General features: G+C 34.6%; 3 protein-coding genes across 6 annotated transcripts; 2 read left to right on the forward strand and 1 right to left on the reverse strand.

Annotated features, from left to right (window-relative positions):
- Positions 1 to 334: 334 nt before the first annotated feature.
- Positions 335 to 4,968, forward strand: LOC125189072 (phosphatidylinositol transfer protein 3-like). Of its 2 annotated transcripts, none has more exons than XM_048086263.1 (6): positions 335 to 520; positions 3,775 to 4,069; positions 4,143 to 4,179; positions 4,327 to 4,432; positions 4,530 to 4,640; positions 4,725 to 4,968. In XM_048086263.1, exons 1-6 carry the CDS (start codon positions 371 to 373, stop codon positions 4,839 to 4,841), a joined length of 816 nt encoding a protein of 271 aa, XP_047942220.1. In that variant the 5' UTR covers positions 335 to 370; the 3' UTR covers positions 4,842 to 4,968. The 2 variants fall into 2 exon arrangements, with proteins under 2 accessions (XP_047942220.1, XP_047942221.1); XM_048086264.1 differs by having other exon boundaries at positions 3,811 to 4,069.
- Positions 3,650 to 8,457, reverse strand: LOC125189071 (pentatricopeptide repeat-containing protein At5g50990). 3 transcript variants are annotated; one of them, XM_048086260.1, is made up of 3 exons: positions 8,214 to 8,457; positions 4,651 to 7,383; positions 3,650 to 4,182 (listed from the first exon to the last, which is right to left on the reverse strand). In XM_048086260.1, the coding sequence occupies exons 1-2, from the start codon at positions 8,332 to 8,334 to the stop codon at positions 5,867 to 5,869; spliced, it is 1,638 nt and encodes a 545-aa protein (XP_047942217.1). In that variant the 5' UTR covers positions 8,335 to 8,457; the 3' UTR covers positions 3,650 to 4,182; positions 4,651 to 5,866. The 3 variants fall into 3 exon arrangements, with proteins under 3 accessions (XP_047942217.1, XP_047942218.1, XP_047942219.1); XM_048086261.1 differs by having other exon boundaries at positions 3,650 to 4,366; XM_048086262.1 differs by having other exon boundaries at positions 3,650 to 4,415.
- Positions 8,458 to 13,578: 5,121 nt separating this feature from the next.
- On the forward strand, positions 13,579 to 15,530 carry LOC125186248 (floricaula protein-like). The gene is made up of 3 exons (XM_048082601.1): positions 13,579 to 13,997; positions 14,138 to 14,433; positions 15,118 to 15,530. Exons 1-3 carry the CDS (start codon positions 13,637 to 13,639, stop codon positions 15,481 to 15,483), a joined length of 1,023 nt encoding a protein of 340 aa, XP_047938558.1. The 5' UTR covers positions 13,579 to 13,636; the 3' UTR covers positions 15,484 to 15,530.
- Positions 15,531 to 16,856: the final 1,326 nt, after the last annotated feature.

Here is a 16,856-nt window from a genome sequence, read left to right on the forward strand (position 1 = left end):
GCCAACTAATATTTCTAGAATTTTCCATATAATTAATATTCAATCTAAGTGATCAATATTTTCTAAAATGAATACTACATGCTTTGAATAGAGCAGTAGATCAGATCAAGACTGACATCCGATTGGAAAGTCACCAAATTAAGACGATATTTAGATTCATCATCCAAAAGACCAAAAGAATAAAAAAGTACTAATATATATGGAATTATTGTTATTATAATTATATAATAATGATAAAGCCATTAAATTCGTCAACTGCACCAGCTTTCTATCCATCTATTTTGGTCTATATATTCAATAGCAGCTATATTTCCTCAAAGAAGTATTAGTTTTTTCTTTTGGACTAGAGTTTGGTTCAGAAATTAAATATATGGCATGTGCGATGGAAGAAGACAAGGATGTTTTTCATGCTCCAGAAAACCCAATGGAAGATAGATATGAAAAAGTTGATGATGAAGACGAAAAGAAGAAGCTTGAGCTTATGCGAACAGCTCTCCAAATGAAAATTCCCTCCTTCAAGGTACAATAGATTTATGTTTGTTCATATATAAAAGAAAAATATTATGTGATTTTTTAGTTGCATATGGTTTGAACTCTGAAAGCATAACTCATTTCATGAAAACATTATTACTAGCGAACTAAAGTGACAATTGTAAAGACAAAAGTATTGAATATATTTTCCGTATTATAAATTATTTGACAGAATTATTAATTAAAATTAAAGATACTTATAGTTAGGATTTTTATATCACGGGAGAGGAGGTATGCAAAATTCATTAGTATAGTACTAGCATTTATGGACGTTTAAGTACAAAAATTGTTATAGTACCAAATACGATATTGAAATGTTATAGATTTATTTTACACTCTAAAAACTTGTGCAAAAGGTATAAGAGGATCTATCCCTGCCTTTGGGTATGAATCAACCTTAAATCCTTGGGTCATCATCTTTCACTCATTGAGGTACCTATAAATCAACGCGGAAAATAGTTATCAGGTCTGCCAATAAATAACCCTGGTAATTCAAATAATAAATAAATAATTGTGCAAAACGAAATATGGGTATTATGTAGGACGAACAAGAGGTTGACTTATGTGCAGTAAAAGATCCAATGTGGAATTAATTATGTTTTTACTTGCAGTATTTATTTCCTAGATGTTTGGAAAGAGAGAAAAAATAGTATAAAAATGATCTACCAATATTTGTACAATGTATGACTAGTTGCAGCCATAGGTTGGTGGATATCACATTTTAGCCACTTGTGTGGAGGCCACCGAATTAATATGATAAACTAGTTGAGTCATTATTTTCATTTAAATTGAGTCGATTCTTTTTTATGTCCCAACTAAGTTAGAGTTATTTTTTTTTTTAATATAAAAACAAAATATTCAATTACTCTTATTTTATTCCACTATCTACTTTACTCTTTTTTATCTTTTCTACTTTATTCTTCTCTCCTACTTTTCAATACAATTTTTTAATTTCTGTGTCCAAAAGTTATGTCTCAACTTAGTTGGGACGGAGGGGAGTATTATTTTAATATTTTTGTCAATTTCATAACTTTTAAAATTAATATAAATTTTTAATTTCCAATTATCTCATAATAATTAAAATTGAATTAATATGACAAAATCAAATATTATATGACCACAAAATAGTAATCATTTTTAGATAGAGTAAAGACCAAAATTGGTCCTAAACATATGGTCATTTTACGTTTTTGGTCCTAAACATTATATTTTGGATTTTGTGGCCTGAATATATAGAAATTTGATCATTTTGGTCCTCCGTCAATATTTCCGTTAAAAACTAACGATCAGTGGGTTTAATCCCAATTTTGACCAAATTAAACTTTTAATTCTGACTTTTTAATCCCTAATTAATTCCCTAATTATTTTTACACTCCAATTTCATCTTCCTTCCTCTCATCTTTCATCTTCTTCCTTAAATTTAATTTGGGTCTAGTACTATTTGTTTTCTTCCTCCAGTTGCTTTTGTTTGACCACATATTTATATAAAAAAAACTCATATTGCGATGTTTCACCCCTGCCTACTACTTCAAAGCTATGGGTCCTGATTTAAACTTCTGTCCAATAAATTACTACAGATTGGGTTCTGAAAATTCTTTATTTGTTGAGCTTCTGTCACGTGCCACACCATTTAAGTATATCTAGGAAACTTCAGAGGAAACCCTTGGATTCATCTTCTGTATCCTGGAAGAATAACTGACGAAGAAATGCGTTTTGGAAACTTAAATTTTTTGGTTTGGTTTCCAAAGACAAAATTGAGGAAAACAATTAAACGTTTCCTTAACACATTAAAAGAGGAAGGAAGAAGTAGAAGAAGGAAGAGGATGAAATTGAAGTGTAAAAATAAGTAGGGAATTAATTAGGGATTAAAAAATCAGAATTAAAAGATTAATTTGGTCAAAATCGGGATTAAACCCGTTGACTGTTAGTTTTTAACAGAAATGTTGACGGAGGACCAAAATGATCAAATTTCCATATGTTCAGGACCACAAAATCCAAAAGATAATGTTTAGGACCAAAAACGTAAAATGACCATATGTTCAGGACCAATTTTGGCCTTTACTCTTTAGATATATGGTCACCTTTTAATTAACATTCAAAATATAATAACGCTATTTTTTTTTCTAGCATATTTGATTTTATATATTAGTTTCAATTTTGATTGTAGTACAATTGAAAAAATAAAAAATTTATGATTTTATTATCTAGTTTCAAAAGTTATGGAATTGATAAGAAGATAATAAAACTTTGTTATTTAAATGACAACTGTTCCTGTAAATTATGAAAAATCAAAACTAACTATTTGAAATGAACTTATACATATCATTTTCGAAGTAGCTTGTGAGGATTGGATCACCTATTTATTTTGCTCTATCGTGTTCTAAATTTCTTCATTGGGGTTTGCTAGCTAGCTTACCACCCTTTAGTCACTTCTAAGTGATTGTTTCAAATTATCGAAAAATTAAGTTATACTAATATAAATAAGTGAAATACACCCAAAATTTAATTTTTATAGCCAAACTTTTTTTTCATAAATACATGAGTTTTTATTTTTTAGGAATTGGTTGTGAGCAAATTTCTTTGACCAATAGACCAATTTTTCTAGAAATTTGCATCATTGATCTTTTTATGATCAGCTATTATCATAAAAGAACTATAATTACGATTTATGAAGAAGCATTACCAAAACAAAAACGTATAATTGAATACATGAAGAAACGCAATCATAAAAAAGTTAATATTCACTGTGGTGGATACGCCCTTCAAAATTGTTCATATACGCTGATAGTATTTTATATTTGAATTTCTTAGTTTTTTCCAAATGTCTTTTAATAAGTTCCACTTAAATCATGGAAATTTCTGCACATATATTTTTGGATCTCTTAAGTTGAATTATTTACTTCCCCCTTATACTGACATAGTATGAATAAATGTTGGCTATCAATTTAACATTTTTATAATCAGACCGAACGGGCCCTATTCGATCGATTTAATCACAAACATAAATTTGGTGGTAATTTGAACGTCATATACAGATATGGGATCAACTAGAAATTAACTTTCCCCCTAAAGTAATTAAAGAAAAACAATTTGTGAGTAAAAGTTAAAACAATTGATCTTGGCAAAATGAATAGACAATCATAACTTTCGCATGTGATACGCTTGTAATGATAGAATAGATGATACAAAAATGCAAATTAATTTATGATCGATAGAGCTTGTAATGCAACTAAGTCATGGCAGTTGCAAGATGCAAGCAATAAGTGTGATAAGCTGCAGGATGTAGATGAGTCAACGCTGAGAAGATTTCTCCGGGCGCGCGATCTGGACGTGGAGAAAGCATTGGCAATGCTAATCAAGTGCTTATGCTGGAGACAATCCTTCGTTCCAAAGGGTTTCATTTCAGAATCGGAGGTGCCAAATGAGTTTGCTCAGAACAAGATGTTTCTGCAGGGAACAGATAAGAAAGGCCGCCCGATTTCCCTGGTCTTTGGTTCTAGACATCTTCCCAGGAAAGGGGGCCTCGAGGAATTCAAGCGTGCGTCTTGCTTCTTCTTACTCTTCTTCCTCTTCAACTATTCGTTTCTGACATGCCGTGGTTCGATTTCTAGGTTTCTTGGTGTTTGCCCTTGATAAGCTGTGTCAAAGGTGCTGCATTTTTCCATCACACAATGAGTTCGTTTGACTGTAACGAAATTGTTGGTGCAAGTTTCAAAATCACACATAGGCATATGAATTCTTTTATAGTTGAAGAATAATCAACACAGTAAGCTTGAGTCTGTTTCTTGAAAGCAGGATTCCTGATGGAGTGGAGAAGTTCACGATCATCGGAGACCTGCAAGGATACGGATTCTGTAACAGCGACTTGCGTGCAAACCTCGCAGCTATTACCATTTTACAGGTTAGAGTTATACTACCAGTTAACATGTCAAATCGAAATATATAGCTGTTGATAAAAAAGAAGAATGATTCTTCCTAATACTGATCTTTCAACACAGGAATACTACCCAGAAAGGCTAGGGAAACTCTTCATTGTTCACGCACCATATATATTTATGACGATGTGGAAGCTTGTCTACCCATTTATCGACAAAAAAACAAGGAAGAAGGTGAGAGTACCTGTTTTTACTGAAAGCTTCTTCTACTGCATAGTGCATAGCGCGGTCATTTGATTTGGTGTCCCATTGTACAAGGTCGTGTTTGTTGATGATAAGAGACTGCATGAGACTCTGCTGGAGGACATAGACGAAAACCAGCTGCCGGAGATCTATGGAGGTAAATTGCAGCTAGTTCCAATTCAAAATGCCTAGTTGATCCCGATGCATCCCAGATCACAAATTATGTAATTCGTACTTGGAACATGGCTATATCGATAGAGTACCTTTGATGTTGTTTTCCAGCTTCCTTTGCTAGTCCAGAAACAAAAAAGTAGCAGTATATGTTGAATGATATTGTAAACGGAGATATTGGCATTATATGCACAACTACGTATCTACTTGGACATCCGGACACTGACTTAAACAAGACCAGGAATCTGACTTTAAATTGTAGTAAATGCTAAGTATGATGTGGTATGGATTAATACAGGTGAGGCAAAAGCTAATTGCTTTTCTAAACAATGAAGAAGGCATCATGAAGTCCTACATGGAACTTAAAAGTTAAAACCACAAAGAGCAATCTAGATTGATTCTAAACAAATGCAGATTGCATCTTCAGCGACATTTAATATTCCTATTATACAATTAAGATCCGCCAGACACAAAAATATTATGCCAATTGGTAAGAGATCACTTGTTCTGTCAGAAATAAGACTATTCCATAAGGTTACAAGTGCCAGGGTGGCAGAAAAGTGTTCACTCAAACTACACAAGAAGAAGAGTTTCGGACAGAAGTATGTTGGTAATGGCAGACCTTGTATCCTGCATTAGCAGGATGGGCCTGGGGGTAAACAAATTTATTGTAGGTGAAGGGTAACCATTCATTTATTCATCAGTCTTGTTGGTCACAGTATGAAGTACTACAGTTTGCAATCACTGTAGATTTATTTTCTTCAGTGACGACCACATTTCCTACTTATGAGAAGTTCATTCCGCTCAAGACCTCCAAACATTTCATTGAGCTCCAACAGCGACATGATTTATCATAGATTCTATGACTCTAGCCATGGTTGGTGGTCCTAGTTGCAGCAGCTATCACATAACCAACGAAAAGGCCCTCAACTACGTAGTTTACAAATTATACTAGAGTACCACATCTGATGGCCACTGTGGTCTCCGTTTCCCCTCATATGCATAATTCGAAACAGCATGGCTGACTTACAACATTAAAATATTAGCTACCAATAGTCTCCACAGGAACAGGAGCCCATTTCAAACCGATGAAATCGAATTCTATCCCTCACTGTGATTACTCTATGCAGTACCTTCGATACAATTTTAATCCAACAGTGGCAATCGAGACAAGTACGCAGGTTTTTAGAAATTGAGATTTCAGTTCCAGGACTGGATTTTAGGATAGAAAAGGCCAAAGCTAGTTTTTCACTGTGATAGTTCAAGTTTTCTTCTTTCTCTTCCTCTGATATATCCATCAAAACTAAGTCTGGTGCAGGGACATATCCTTCCATTCTAGAGCGATGTGACAAAGCTTCTAATACTCTGTATATTGGTTCAGTGTCTGGGTGTGACCTATCGCCTGCCTTGAAGTAGTGAATGGCACCATGCAATTCAACCCAACTTTTTCCGACACTCTTATGAACTCTCTTCTTATTCATGGAGTACCTTACAGTTTCCGCATTATCCCATTCCTTAGCGGAGCAATAAATATTCGACAACAGGACATAATCTCCACTAGAGAGATGCTTCATTTTTCCAACAGCAAATTCAGCCAACGCAGAGTTCTTGTGAGTTCTACAAGCACTAAGCAGAGTCCTCCATATAACCACATCAGGCTCCACTGGCATTTCACTTATAATAGTATTAGCTTCTTCAAGAAGTCCAGCCCGTCCGAACAGGTCAACCATTGCTCCATAATGCTCAAGTTGTGGTTGAATTGAGAAATCCTTCTTCATCATATCAAAATACTTGCGACCTTGTTGAACAAGACCACAGTGGCTACATGCTGTGATGATTCCAATGAATGTTACAGGATCAGGTGTAATATTTTCCCCTTTCATGGCCGAGAACACTGAAATTGCATCTGCAGCAAGACCATGCATTGCTAATCCATTTATCATTGAATTCCAAATTGAAACATCAGTTTTATCAGCAGTGTCGAATATAGATTTTGCCGTTTCAATTCTTCCACATCTTGAATACAAGTCCACCAGGGCAGATGACAATATGTAATTAAGTTCAATCCTTCTCTCCCTCATTAGACCATGCACATACTTTCCATGGTTAAGAGCGCCAAGCTTTGAGCATGCAGTTAACACAGATGCAAAAGTATATCCATCCGGGTCAATATTTGCTACCAGCATCTCTTCGAACATACCTACTGCTTCCACAAACAATCCGCTTCTTATGTAACCTCCAATTATTAAGTTCCATGCCACCACATCTCGAGTGGGTAACACGTCAAACACTTTCTTGGCAGTATCAATTTCTCCATTCTTCACAAAACTGTCAATCAACAGATTGGCAGAGTTCACATTAGAACTCCGTGAACATATTTCAGTGATCAGTCGGTGAGCATGTTTGGGTTTGTCACAAGCTGCATATGCCTTCATCAAACTGGACAAAATTGAGGGGCACATTTCATATCCTTGTTTTAAGATTTTACAGTGCACAGTAGCTGCAGTTCTTATACTGGATGGAAGCTTGCATGATTCAAGAATGCAGAAAAGGGTTTGATCATCTGAAGAAATCATCAGAAAAGGTAAAATCACTTCAGAGCTTAGCCAAGCTGCAATGTATTGCGCTCTTTCATATTGAGCAAATGGAATTATAGAACACTAGTAATGTTAGAATGAAACAAGTTACAATAAGTAACAAAAATCACTATATATTATCATAGCTAAGAATGTTAGAATGAAACAAGTTACAATAAGTAACAAAAATCACTATATATTATCATAGCTAAGAATGTTATACTGAGCTCTCAACCCAAAGGGACACACGTGTAATGTTGAAATATGATACTCTTGTGAATTAAAGTAGACAAATACTAACAGAGGCTACAGATTACAACTTACAAAAGTCATGCCACTACCAAAACACAAAATATCAAACCGGATTTTCAAATTTTAGGTTTTTAAAAATTTGAGCATGTATAACAACAAGATTGCATAGGTAACTTCTGGAAATTGCCTGGTGCGTATATAAGTCAGATCAACATAGCTAGATCATCTCAAAAGGATGATTACTAGTATTCAAGTTCATAGGTTTAATTACTTTGATAAAATGAGAAATGAACAAAAAAAGAGGCTATTTGCCAATAATTATAAGTACAAAATAAAATAAATGTCTGGTTTAAGTATCTTTGTTCTACTAGGAAATTAGCCAATTCAAATAGGCTCACCCCACCGACTAGTATAAAGGAGGATGCAAAAGAACGAGCTACTTATGAAACTTGAATAATATATCCACCATTGTCACATAATCAGAGATGAATAAGCGAAAGTAGTATGCATAATTCAAAATAAAATCAAATCAAAAGGTGAAGTAGAAAAGTAGGAAGAGAACAACCTGTGGATGGATAAAGGGTTTGAGGAGAAGCAGCAGTGGAGTAAGAATTAGGGCTGAAAATGGCGGCATATCCCCGATGGAATGGGCGCATTAGAGAATGTGATCTCCTCACAACTTCCATTCTACCGAATTATTTGATTCATAATCGTGATTGATTGCCGCTTCCCGCCGAAAATCTGAGAGAGAACGCTCAAACTTAGATTTGGAGGAGAGAGAATTAGGATAGGCGAAGCGTGAGCTTTTATTCTTTACTGGATCGAAATAGTTGGATCATAAAAAATGTAAACAAGGCCACATCTAATATAAGCAGTGCTATTTTCTTTTTCTACCATCAAATTTTCCCTCTAAATTGATCATGATTAATTTTCAATTAATTTAAAAATAAACGCATGTAATTGATATATTGAATTTGAGCCTGCTTTTAGGGATTAAATCTGCTCATGATAATATTCAAATATTCAATACTCCATTGATATATCTTTCAATTTTCAAAATCAACTTTGTTCCATCTATTTTCATTTCACCTAATTTTTCTCTAGTCTTCCTATTGATTTTTTTCTCAAATTTTATTTTTGAATAAAAAACATGAACTTTAGAATTTTCTACTTCTTTTGTCTAAATGAGAAATCAAAATATATATTATAGAAATCAAAATTTATTGGATTGGGTTATTGCTCAATTCTAATGATTTGTGTAATATCAGGAAACTTGTGTGCTGCCTGCCTGTAGCTTAATTCTAAAATGTCGGAAGCATGATTTATAGTGAGGTCCTATCAGAGCTAGGGAAAAATACCAAAATACTAAAATATCATCCTTATTGCATGTACTGGAAAAATACTAAATTTTTGGTATACCGTGATTTTCAGTACGGAAAATTTTGGTAAGATAACAGTATGAATTTTCATATACCGCGGTATATAGCGACATACCGAAATTCGATATATACCGTAAATTAAGGTATATACTGTAAAATATAAATATAAAATATACTTTATATATTTTTAAATTATAAAATCTAGGGGCATGTTAGGGTGCCACCACCCCTTAAAATAACACCATACCACCATTCCTAGCCAATCATTTGTACACGTGGACGAATAATAAGCTGCCATGTGGCAAAAAAAAAAACCCGAAAAAGACGGTCAGCAATTTGCTGGTCTTTATCCAGCAATATTTCTTGTCCAGCAATATCGGACACACTATACAACAATCTATAGATTGCTGTGTAGTGTTTGTAATATTGCTGTGTAGCGTTTATAATATTGCTGTATAAGTGGTGTCACGGTGTCATTTTAAGAGGGGTTGTCATTTTAACACAAACCATAAAATCTATTGCGAAATATAAATAATAAATAAATTATGTTTAATATATTTATCAAATTATAAAATACAAATATTCTAAAAACTCAAATATTCTATTTTCATTGATGTTGAAAGTCAGGTATACGGAAAATTACGGTATACCGGATCTCGGTATGGTATTACCGAAAATGAGGTAAGGTATCGGTATGGAAATTCGTCATACAAAAAATAAGGTATATCGAAGTTTGGTATACCGAAAATTTTGGTAAGGTAAAAGTATGATTTTGTCGCATACCGAATTTTCGATAAGGTATACCGGTACCTACCCACCCCTAGTCCAAATTACAATTAAAAATTATTGCATATTTTCATGTCAATTATAGCAAAAACAATTGCACTTTGAATAGTACTCCCTCGGTCTCAAGAAAGTTGAGTCACTTTTTTTCTGCACTCGATTTAAAAAAATCGGAGTGATAAATAGTTAAAGTGGATATATTGTAAAGTAAAAGCGAGAATAACCATGAATAGTACTCTTCCCCTTGTCCCAAGAAAGTTGAGTCGCTTCTTTTCTGCACTCGATTTGAAAAAATCGGAGTAATAAATAGTTAAAGTGGAGATATAGTGAAGTAAAAGCGAGAATATTGTAGATAAGTCAGTATCAAAGTTGAAGCACTTCTTTTAATTAGTACTCCTTCTATTCCATTAGAATATACACTTTTAAATTTTAAAAACTCCTTTCAATTTAATAAGGTGAGACCAATTATAACTCCTTGTTACTAATTTATACTAGTACTCCGTAAAAGTAGTGATTCCTAGGATCTAGTACGTATTTTGATGGCAACAATTCAATAGTTAAAATAAGTGATAAAATAGAAAATTTAATTAGATACTCCCTCCGTGCACAAAAATAGGACACATTTATCATTTTTGGTCGTCCACAAAAAATAAAACACATTCATTTATGGAAAGTTTTCCACAAATAATAACCGTACACATCATTCTACTAACACTACTCTCACTTACTTTTTCTCCTTCGCTTTTACTTTTTTTCCTTCTCTTTTACCTTACTAATTCTACATTAAAACTCGTGCTATACATCAGTTGCCCTATTTTTTGTGAACGGAGAGAGTAGTTTATATCCGATCGCTGTGATCGTTAAGTCCGAGGTGGAAGAAAACAGATATCAGCAATTGAATACAGATGATGCAAAAGACCGTTATCATAACTATGTTACCTAGCTTGACCCATCTTGTTTAAGGATAATCTCCCCTGCAAAAGCTGGATTCAAATTTGCTGCCTAGACTTATGTAAAAGTTAGATCTATTTTGGCGTTTTATATATACTTATATTCAAATAGTGCATGCACAAGCTTTAGAGATATACTCCATCCCTACACGAAAAATAGTTCAATTTATGATGACCTAAGTGTCGTGAGAAATTTGTAAAGTGAAAGACAGAAAGAAGAAAAATAGATAAAATAAGAGAGGAAGGAGAAAAAGTAATTCAAGAGAGAAGGAGCAAAGTATTGGTTAAAATATGGGAGAAAGTATTCATAGTTGAAAAATAGGACTATTTTTGGTAGACACTTCAAAATAGCAAAATAAGACTATTTTTTATAGACGGATAGAGGAGTATATGCTTAACCTCTAAATTGGCTGCAAAGGAACACTAAATATAGATATAGGAGTAGGTTCTCGTGAAAACTAAATAAAACTAAATACTACTCATATAACTTTCATTTTTTGTAATAGTAGTAGTGTAGAATGAGTAATAATAACACATGACTACTCCTCCATAGGAGTCCCATTTTTTTTTATTTTAGTCCGTCCGCAAATACGAGTCTCGATCGATTCATTTTTACCATAAATGGTAATAGAGTTTCCACCTTCCACTAATTTATTTCACTTAGATTTCATTTAAAACTAATACAAGTGTGACCCCTATTCCACAAACTTTTTTCTACCCACTCTTCTTAAAGTTTCTTAAAACCCGTGCTGCTAAGAAATGAGATCTCTAATGGTGGAAGGAGGGAGCAGTACGAAGCAGAATATGTGATAGATAGAAAGAAATAAAGAATGGTAAGATGCATGGGATGTAGGGAGGAATAAGAAGAAGGGGGGCCAGTTGTTGGCTTCTTCACTGTCTTGTTGGCTGATAACAATTCTGACTTTCTTTTGTACTCTGTCTGCTATCACGTTGCCAAGGAATAGTAATTCTTAAATGTCCCTTTTGTATTCAACATCCCTCCTCCTCAATATCTCACTGTTTTTCAATTTTATTCATATTTGAAATATGGGTGTGAAAACGGTGCTTGCTAACCATAAAAACTCAAATTAACAGTCGACACAATTTCAAACATCAAGGGTGAGAAAAACGTACCTAGTGTAGTGCATGAACTACTTTGGTAACTACTATTAATTAAATTCGAAAACTGGAGTAGTAATTAAGTTTTTCAAACATCTATGTAAATTTGCCGAAATATTTTGATTACTTTTCTTATTTATATATCAAGCCTTCTAATTTGCGAAAATATTTTGATTAGTCTACTTTACCATTGATTTGTGTTTTGCTACGTACAGATTTACACCACTAACAAAGAATCATGTACTTGGCTATACATGTTAGGGTTTAGGTTTATGACATACTCCTACTATATTCAACCTTGTGATCAAAGTTTTTTTCTCTAGGATACTCCTTTTAGTTTGTAAGGCCTCCTAAACTACTAACAAGATCATTAAATTTAAAAATTACGTAAAAATCAAATATTAATTCATTAATTTATTAATCACTAAGTTAGAGGAAAATAATTATGAAATGAAAGTATGAAACTTTGTTTTCATTTTTATTTACTTAGTAAAATTTAATGGTCTTGATAACAATTTATGACGTATTAGAACAAAATAGTTAAGTGATGAGCAGCATATTGCTGATTTATGCAACTTTATACTCCCTCCATTCCATTGAAGATGACCCAATTTCCTTTTTAGTTTGTCCCAATTAAGATGACCCATTACGTAAAATAAAAACTCTTTTATCTCTATTTTATTCTCTCTCTTACTTTACTCTCTCCTCTCAACACACAAAATAAATTTGCATAAAATCCCGTGCCGCCCAAGAAATGGGTCATCTTCCTTAGGACGGAGAGAGTACTACATTGGAAAAATTTAGAAATGAGGAGACCATCCTCAATAGAAATCAACTTGTTACATGTATATTTTAATCAACTACACGTGCATATAAGATTTAAAGATTGGAATAGATTTAAATTGAAAGGAAGCATCAAGTGATGAGGATTAGTGGAGACTAGAGAGAGAGATAAATGACAACGCAAAAGATGCATGGAGTGAGCAAGTACATTAAGTGTGAAGAGAATAATTACAGCAAGGACAATTTCACTTATAGTATGCAGTAGGCACATTGAATCACACCTTTCAACCAGCCAATACAACAGTGCTCACTGCTACAGTACAGTGTTTCATCAGATCATGCAAACCCCAGAAATAAAGCACTTTCCTATTCACTTATACCTCCTACTACCACAAACAATAAAACTCAAATACCCCCCAAATTATACTCCCTAGTTACGTATTACTACTAGTATTACTACTCCCCTCCGTTCCAAGGAAGATGGTCCCCTCCTTGGGCAGTACGAGAATTTATGCAACTTTATTTTGTGTGTGAAGTGGAGAGAGTAAAGTAAGAGAAAGAGAATAAAGTAGAGAGAAAAATGTTTCCCTTTTTTATAATGAGTCATCTTGATTGGGACAAACCAAAGAGGAAAGTGGGTCATATATGATGGAAGGGGGGAGTATAATACTAGTACTATATATAATATATAATGCATGTTTGCAAATTTAACTCAGAATTTTCCAATAATGTTAGTATAAGTTAATAATGTTTTTAGTCCAATTATATTTTTAAGACCGCGTCACTAGTAAAACACACTCAAATTTGCTCTCTCATATTTTAATATAGTTTTTTTTTTTTTTTTTGAAATCCCATTTGTTAGTACTTTAAATGAAGTAGTACTAAGAATTTAAAGCTCCTCTCCCTACACCCCAACCACAAACCTCCAACTCCAACTCCAACTCCAACTATAGCTATCACCATATCATCAAGAAATGGACCCTGATGGCTTCGCGGCGAATATGTTCAAGTGGGGCGGTCTCGCCCCGCCACAGCCTCCTCCTCCTCCTCCTCCTCCCCCGCGGGAGCTGGGCGGATTGGAGGAGCTTTTCCAAGCGTACGGGATACGATACTTCACAGCTGCTAAGATAGCCGAGCTCGGTTTCACCGTCAACACTCTCTTGGACATGCGAGACGAGGAGCTTGATGACATGATGAACAGCCTCTGCCAGATTTTCCGCTGGGACCTTCTCGTCGGCGAGAGATACGGCATCCGCGCTGCCGTCCGGGCCGAGCGCCGCCGCCACCTCCTCTCCGCCGACGCGTCCCACGCTCTCGACGCGCTTTCACAAGAAGGTCGGGTCATATTAGGTTTTTCTTCTAAAAAAATCTCATTTTTATCTCTCATCGACTTGATAATGATCCGTTTTATTATAACTATAATAATAATTGCATGTGCATGAAGAAAATAATGTGTGGGTTTGAGTGGGGTGTAGGTTTGTCGGAGGAGAAGGAGGCGGCGGGGAGCGGAGTGTGGGAGATGGTGGTGGCGAAGCAGAGGCGGAGGTCGAGGATGGCGTCCATGGACGAGGACGACGCGGATGAGACCGAGGACGATGGAGGGAATGAGCGGCAGAGGGAGCACCCGTTCATCGTGACGGAGCCGGGGGAGGTGGCGCGTGGGAAAAAGAACGGCCTCGATTACTTATTCCATCTGTATGAGCAATGCCGCGATTTCTTGATCCAAGTCCAAAACATAGCCAAGGACAGAGGAGAAAAGTGTCCCACCAAGGTAATTCAGTTAATACTACTACTTTTAAGTTTCAATTAATTATCATTGTTGTTGCTATTTTTTTGATTAAAAATGTTGGTATGTAGGTAGAACGGAGTCGTATTTTGAATTTGAGAAAAAATATTAGTAGTAGTACAAGGTTGTAATAAAAAATTGATAATATCGTGGAAGTGAGAAATGAGTTTAGGATTGGGCTTAGGGGAAAAAGGGCCTGATTAAGTCAGGTTGCAGAAGCAGGTGTCCACATGAGAACTCGACAGGTTGCGTACGGAACTGCTGGGCCTCTCTGCAACAAAAATAAAAGGGCCCAAACAAGAATCAATTCAATGCACATCAATCCATAAAACGCACATTACTGACCCCTGTTTCTCTCTCATCACTCTGTCTATCATTGAAAATCATAATGATTCCTAGTTCCTACTACTATCTCTCTTTACCTTCCCCTTCCCTCTAGGGTTATACTTCATCCTACCAATTTTAATTGAAACATTTGTTTTTTTTTAAGATTTTATGTTATGTTATTTTGTGAATTAATAACTGAAATCATAAAAAAATATAACCTGATTAAATATAAAATATCACAAAATAATAGTAGTGGATAGTGACACTCATATTATTAGTAGTATTATGTACGGTGAAAAACTTTTCATAAATAAAAGTGAACTAATTTTGAGGAACGAACAGGTGACGAATCAAGTGTTCCGGTATGCGAAGAAGGCGGGAGCCAACTACATCAACAAGCCGAAGATGCGGCACTATGTGCACTGCTACGCGCTGCACTGCCTGGACGAGGAGACGTCGAACGCACTGCGTCGTGCATTCAAGGAGCGCGGGGAGAATGTGGGGGCGTGGAGGCAAGCGTGTTACAAGCCGTTGGTTGCGGTTGCAGCGAGGCAGGGATGGGACATCGACGCCATCTTCAATGCCCATCCTCGCCTCTCCATTTGGTATGTCCCCACCAAGCTCCGCCAGCTCTGCCACGCCGAGAGGAGCAGTGCCGCCGCATCCAGCTCCATCACCGCCGCCGGAGTCGATCATCTACCCTTCTAGCTAGTAGGAGTATTTATTACTACTACATTTTCTGCCTGAGGTTTGCTTGCTTCAAATATTCGAAATTGCTGATTATTAGTAGTGCAATCCACTTAGATTTGTTAATCACTTAGTCCCAATCCCAAACTCCCATTCCAGTTATATGTCTGCAATTGGTAATGCCTATAATGCAGCACTTATTTATTCAACTTACAGTTTACAAATACCCCTAAATGACTAGAAAGCTTAATACTTAATTACTTATCACAAAAATATACCCTCTCTATCCCTTAAATATAGTCTACTAACACTACAGCAAATACTCCATCCGGTTATTAAAAGAGTAGTGATAAATTAACAAAATTTGTATATATGAAATTGGATATTTTATGTATTTTATATTTATAATGAATTTATGATTATTACTTAATTTAATGTATTACATAATGCATATCATTCAGGAAAATTAAGCTTAGCATAATCAATATTTACACAATTAGGAAACGATTTAGCAATCAATTCCATATATAACATATATATGCAAAATTTTTACAATTCCATATATAACATACATTAAATGCATAATTTTTCTACTTATAAAAAATGAGTGCATCATATATATACAAAATTTTTAGTTTAATTTGTAGTGTAATCAATTATCATCCAAAGAAATAATATTACTAGTATTTTGTAAACGACTACATGCCTATATATTTAGGACTTGTTTGATAAAAAAGATGGGATATGAGAAGATATATAAAATAAGATAAGAAATACAGGCTTCATATCAAGATATGCAAAGATATGATTTTTTTTTCGTTGTTGTTTGATAGAACAGAAATTATCTAAATTTATATAGTATATTAAATAACATGGCTTAACTTGACAAATTGATGGGTTACATAAACATGATTAAAGTTATAATTTTGGTAAGATTGGCCGTAGGGGTGGTTCGGTACGGTATACCGTACCGTGAGTGTCATACCGTATATCGTACCGAAAGTTACGGTATGACAAAACCCCAACCGATATCGTATCGAACTTTTCGGTATACCGGAGTTCGGTATACCAGAAATTTGGTAAGGTAGTTTTTGATACCGTTACCATACCGTGTTTTCGATAATACCGTACCGCAGTTTGGTATACCGCAAAAGTACGGTATACCAAAATGCGGTACGACATACCGTTATACCTATTATACCGGAAAAAATATATTTATACCCAAAATATTAAAAAAAAAACAATTCTATTTTTTATTTTTGTATAATAGAGAATTCTATTTTTAAATTTTGAGTATACATATATAACATAAACATATACTCCATATAGTATGTTTATATATATAATAATCAATCGGTATACCGATATACCGTGGTATACCAAAGTGTCGGCAT

The sequence above is a fragment of the Salvia hispanica genome, chromosome 5 (genome assembly GCF_023119035.1).
Source record: "Salvia hispanica cultivar TCC Black 2014 chromosome 5, UniMelb_Shisp_WGS_1.0, whole genome shotgun sequence".
Classification (NCBI taxonomy): Eukaryota; Viridiplantae; Streptophyta; class Magnoliopsida; order Lamiales; family Lamiaceae; genus Salvia; species Salvia hispanica.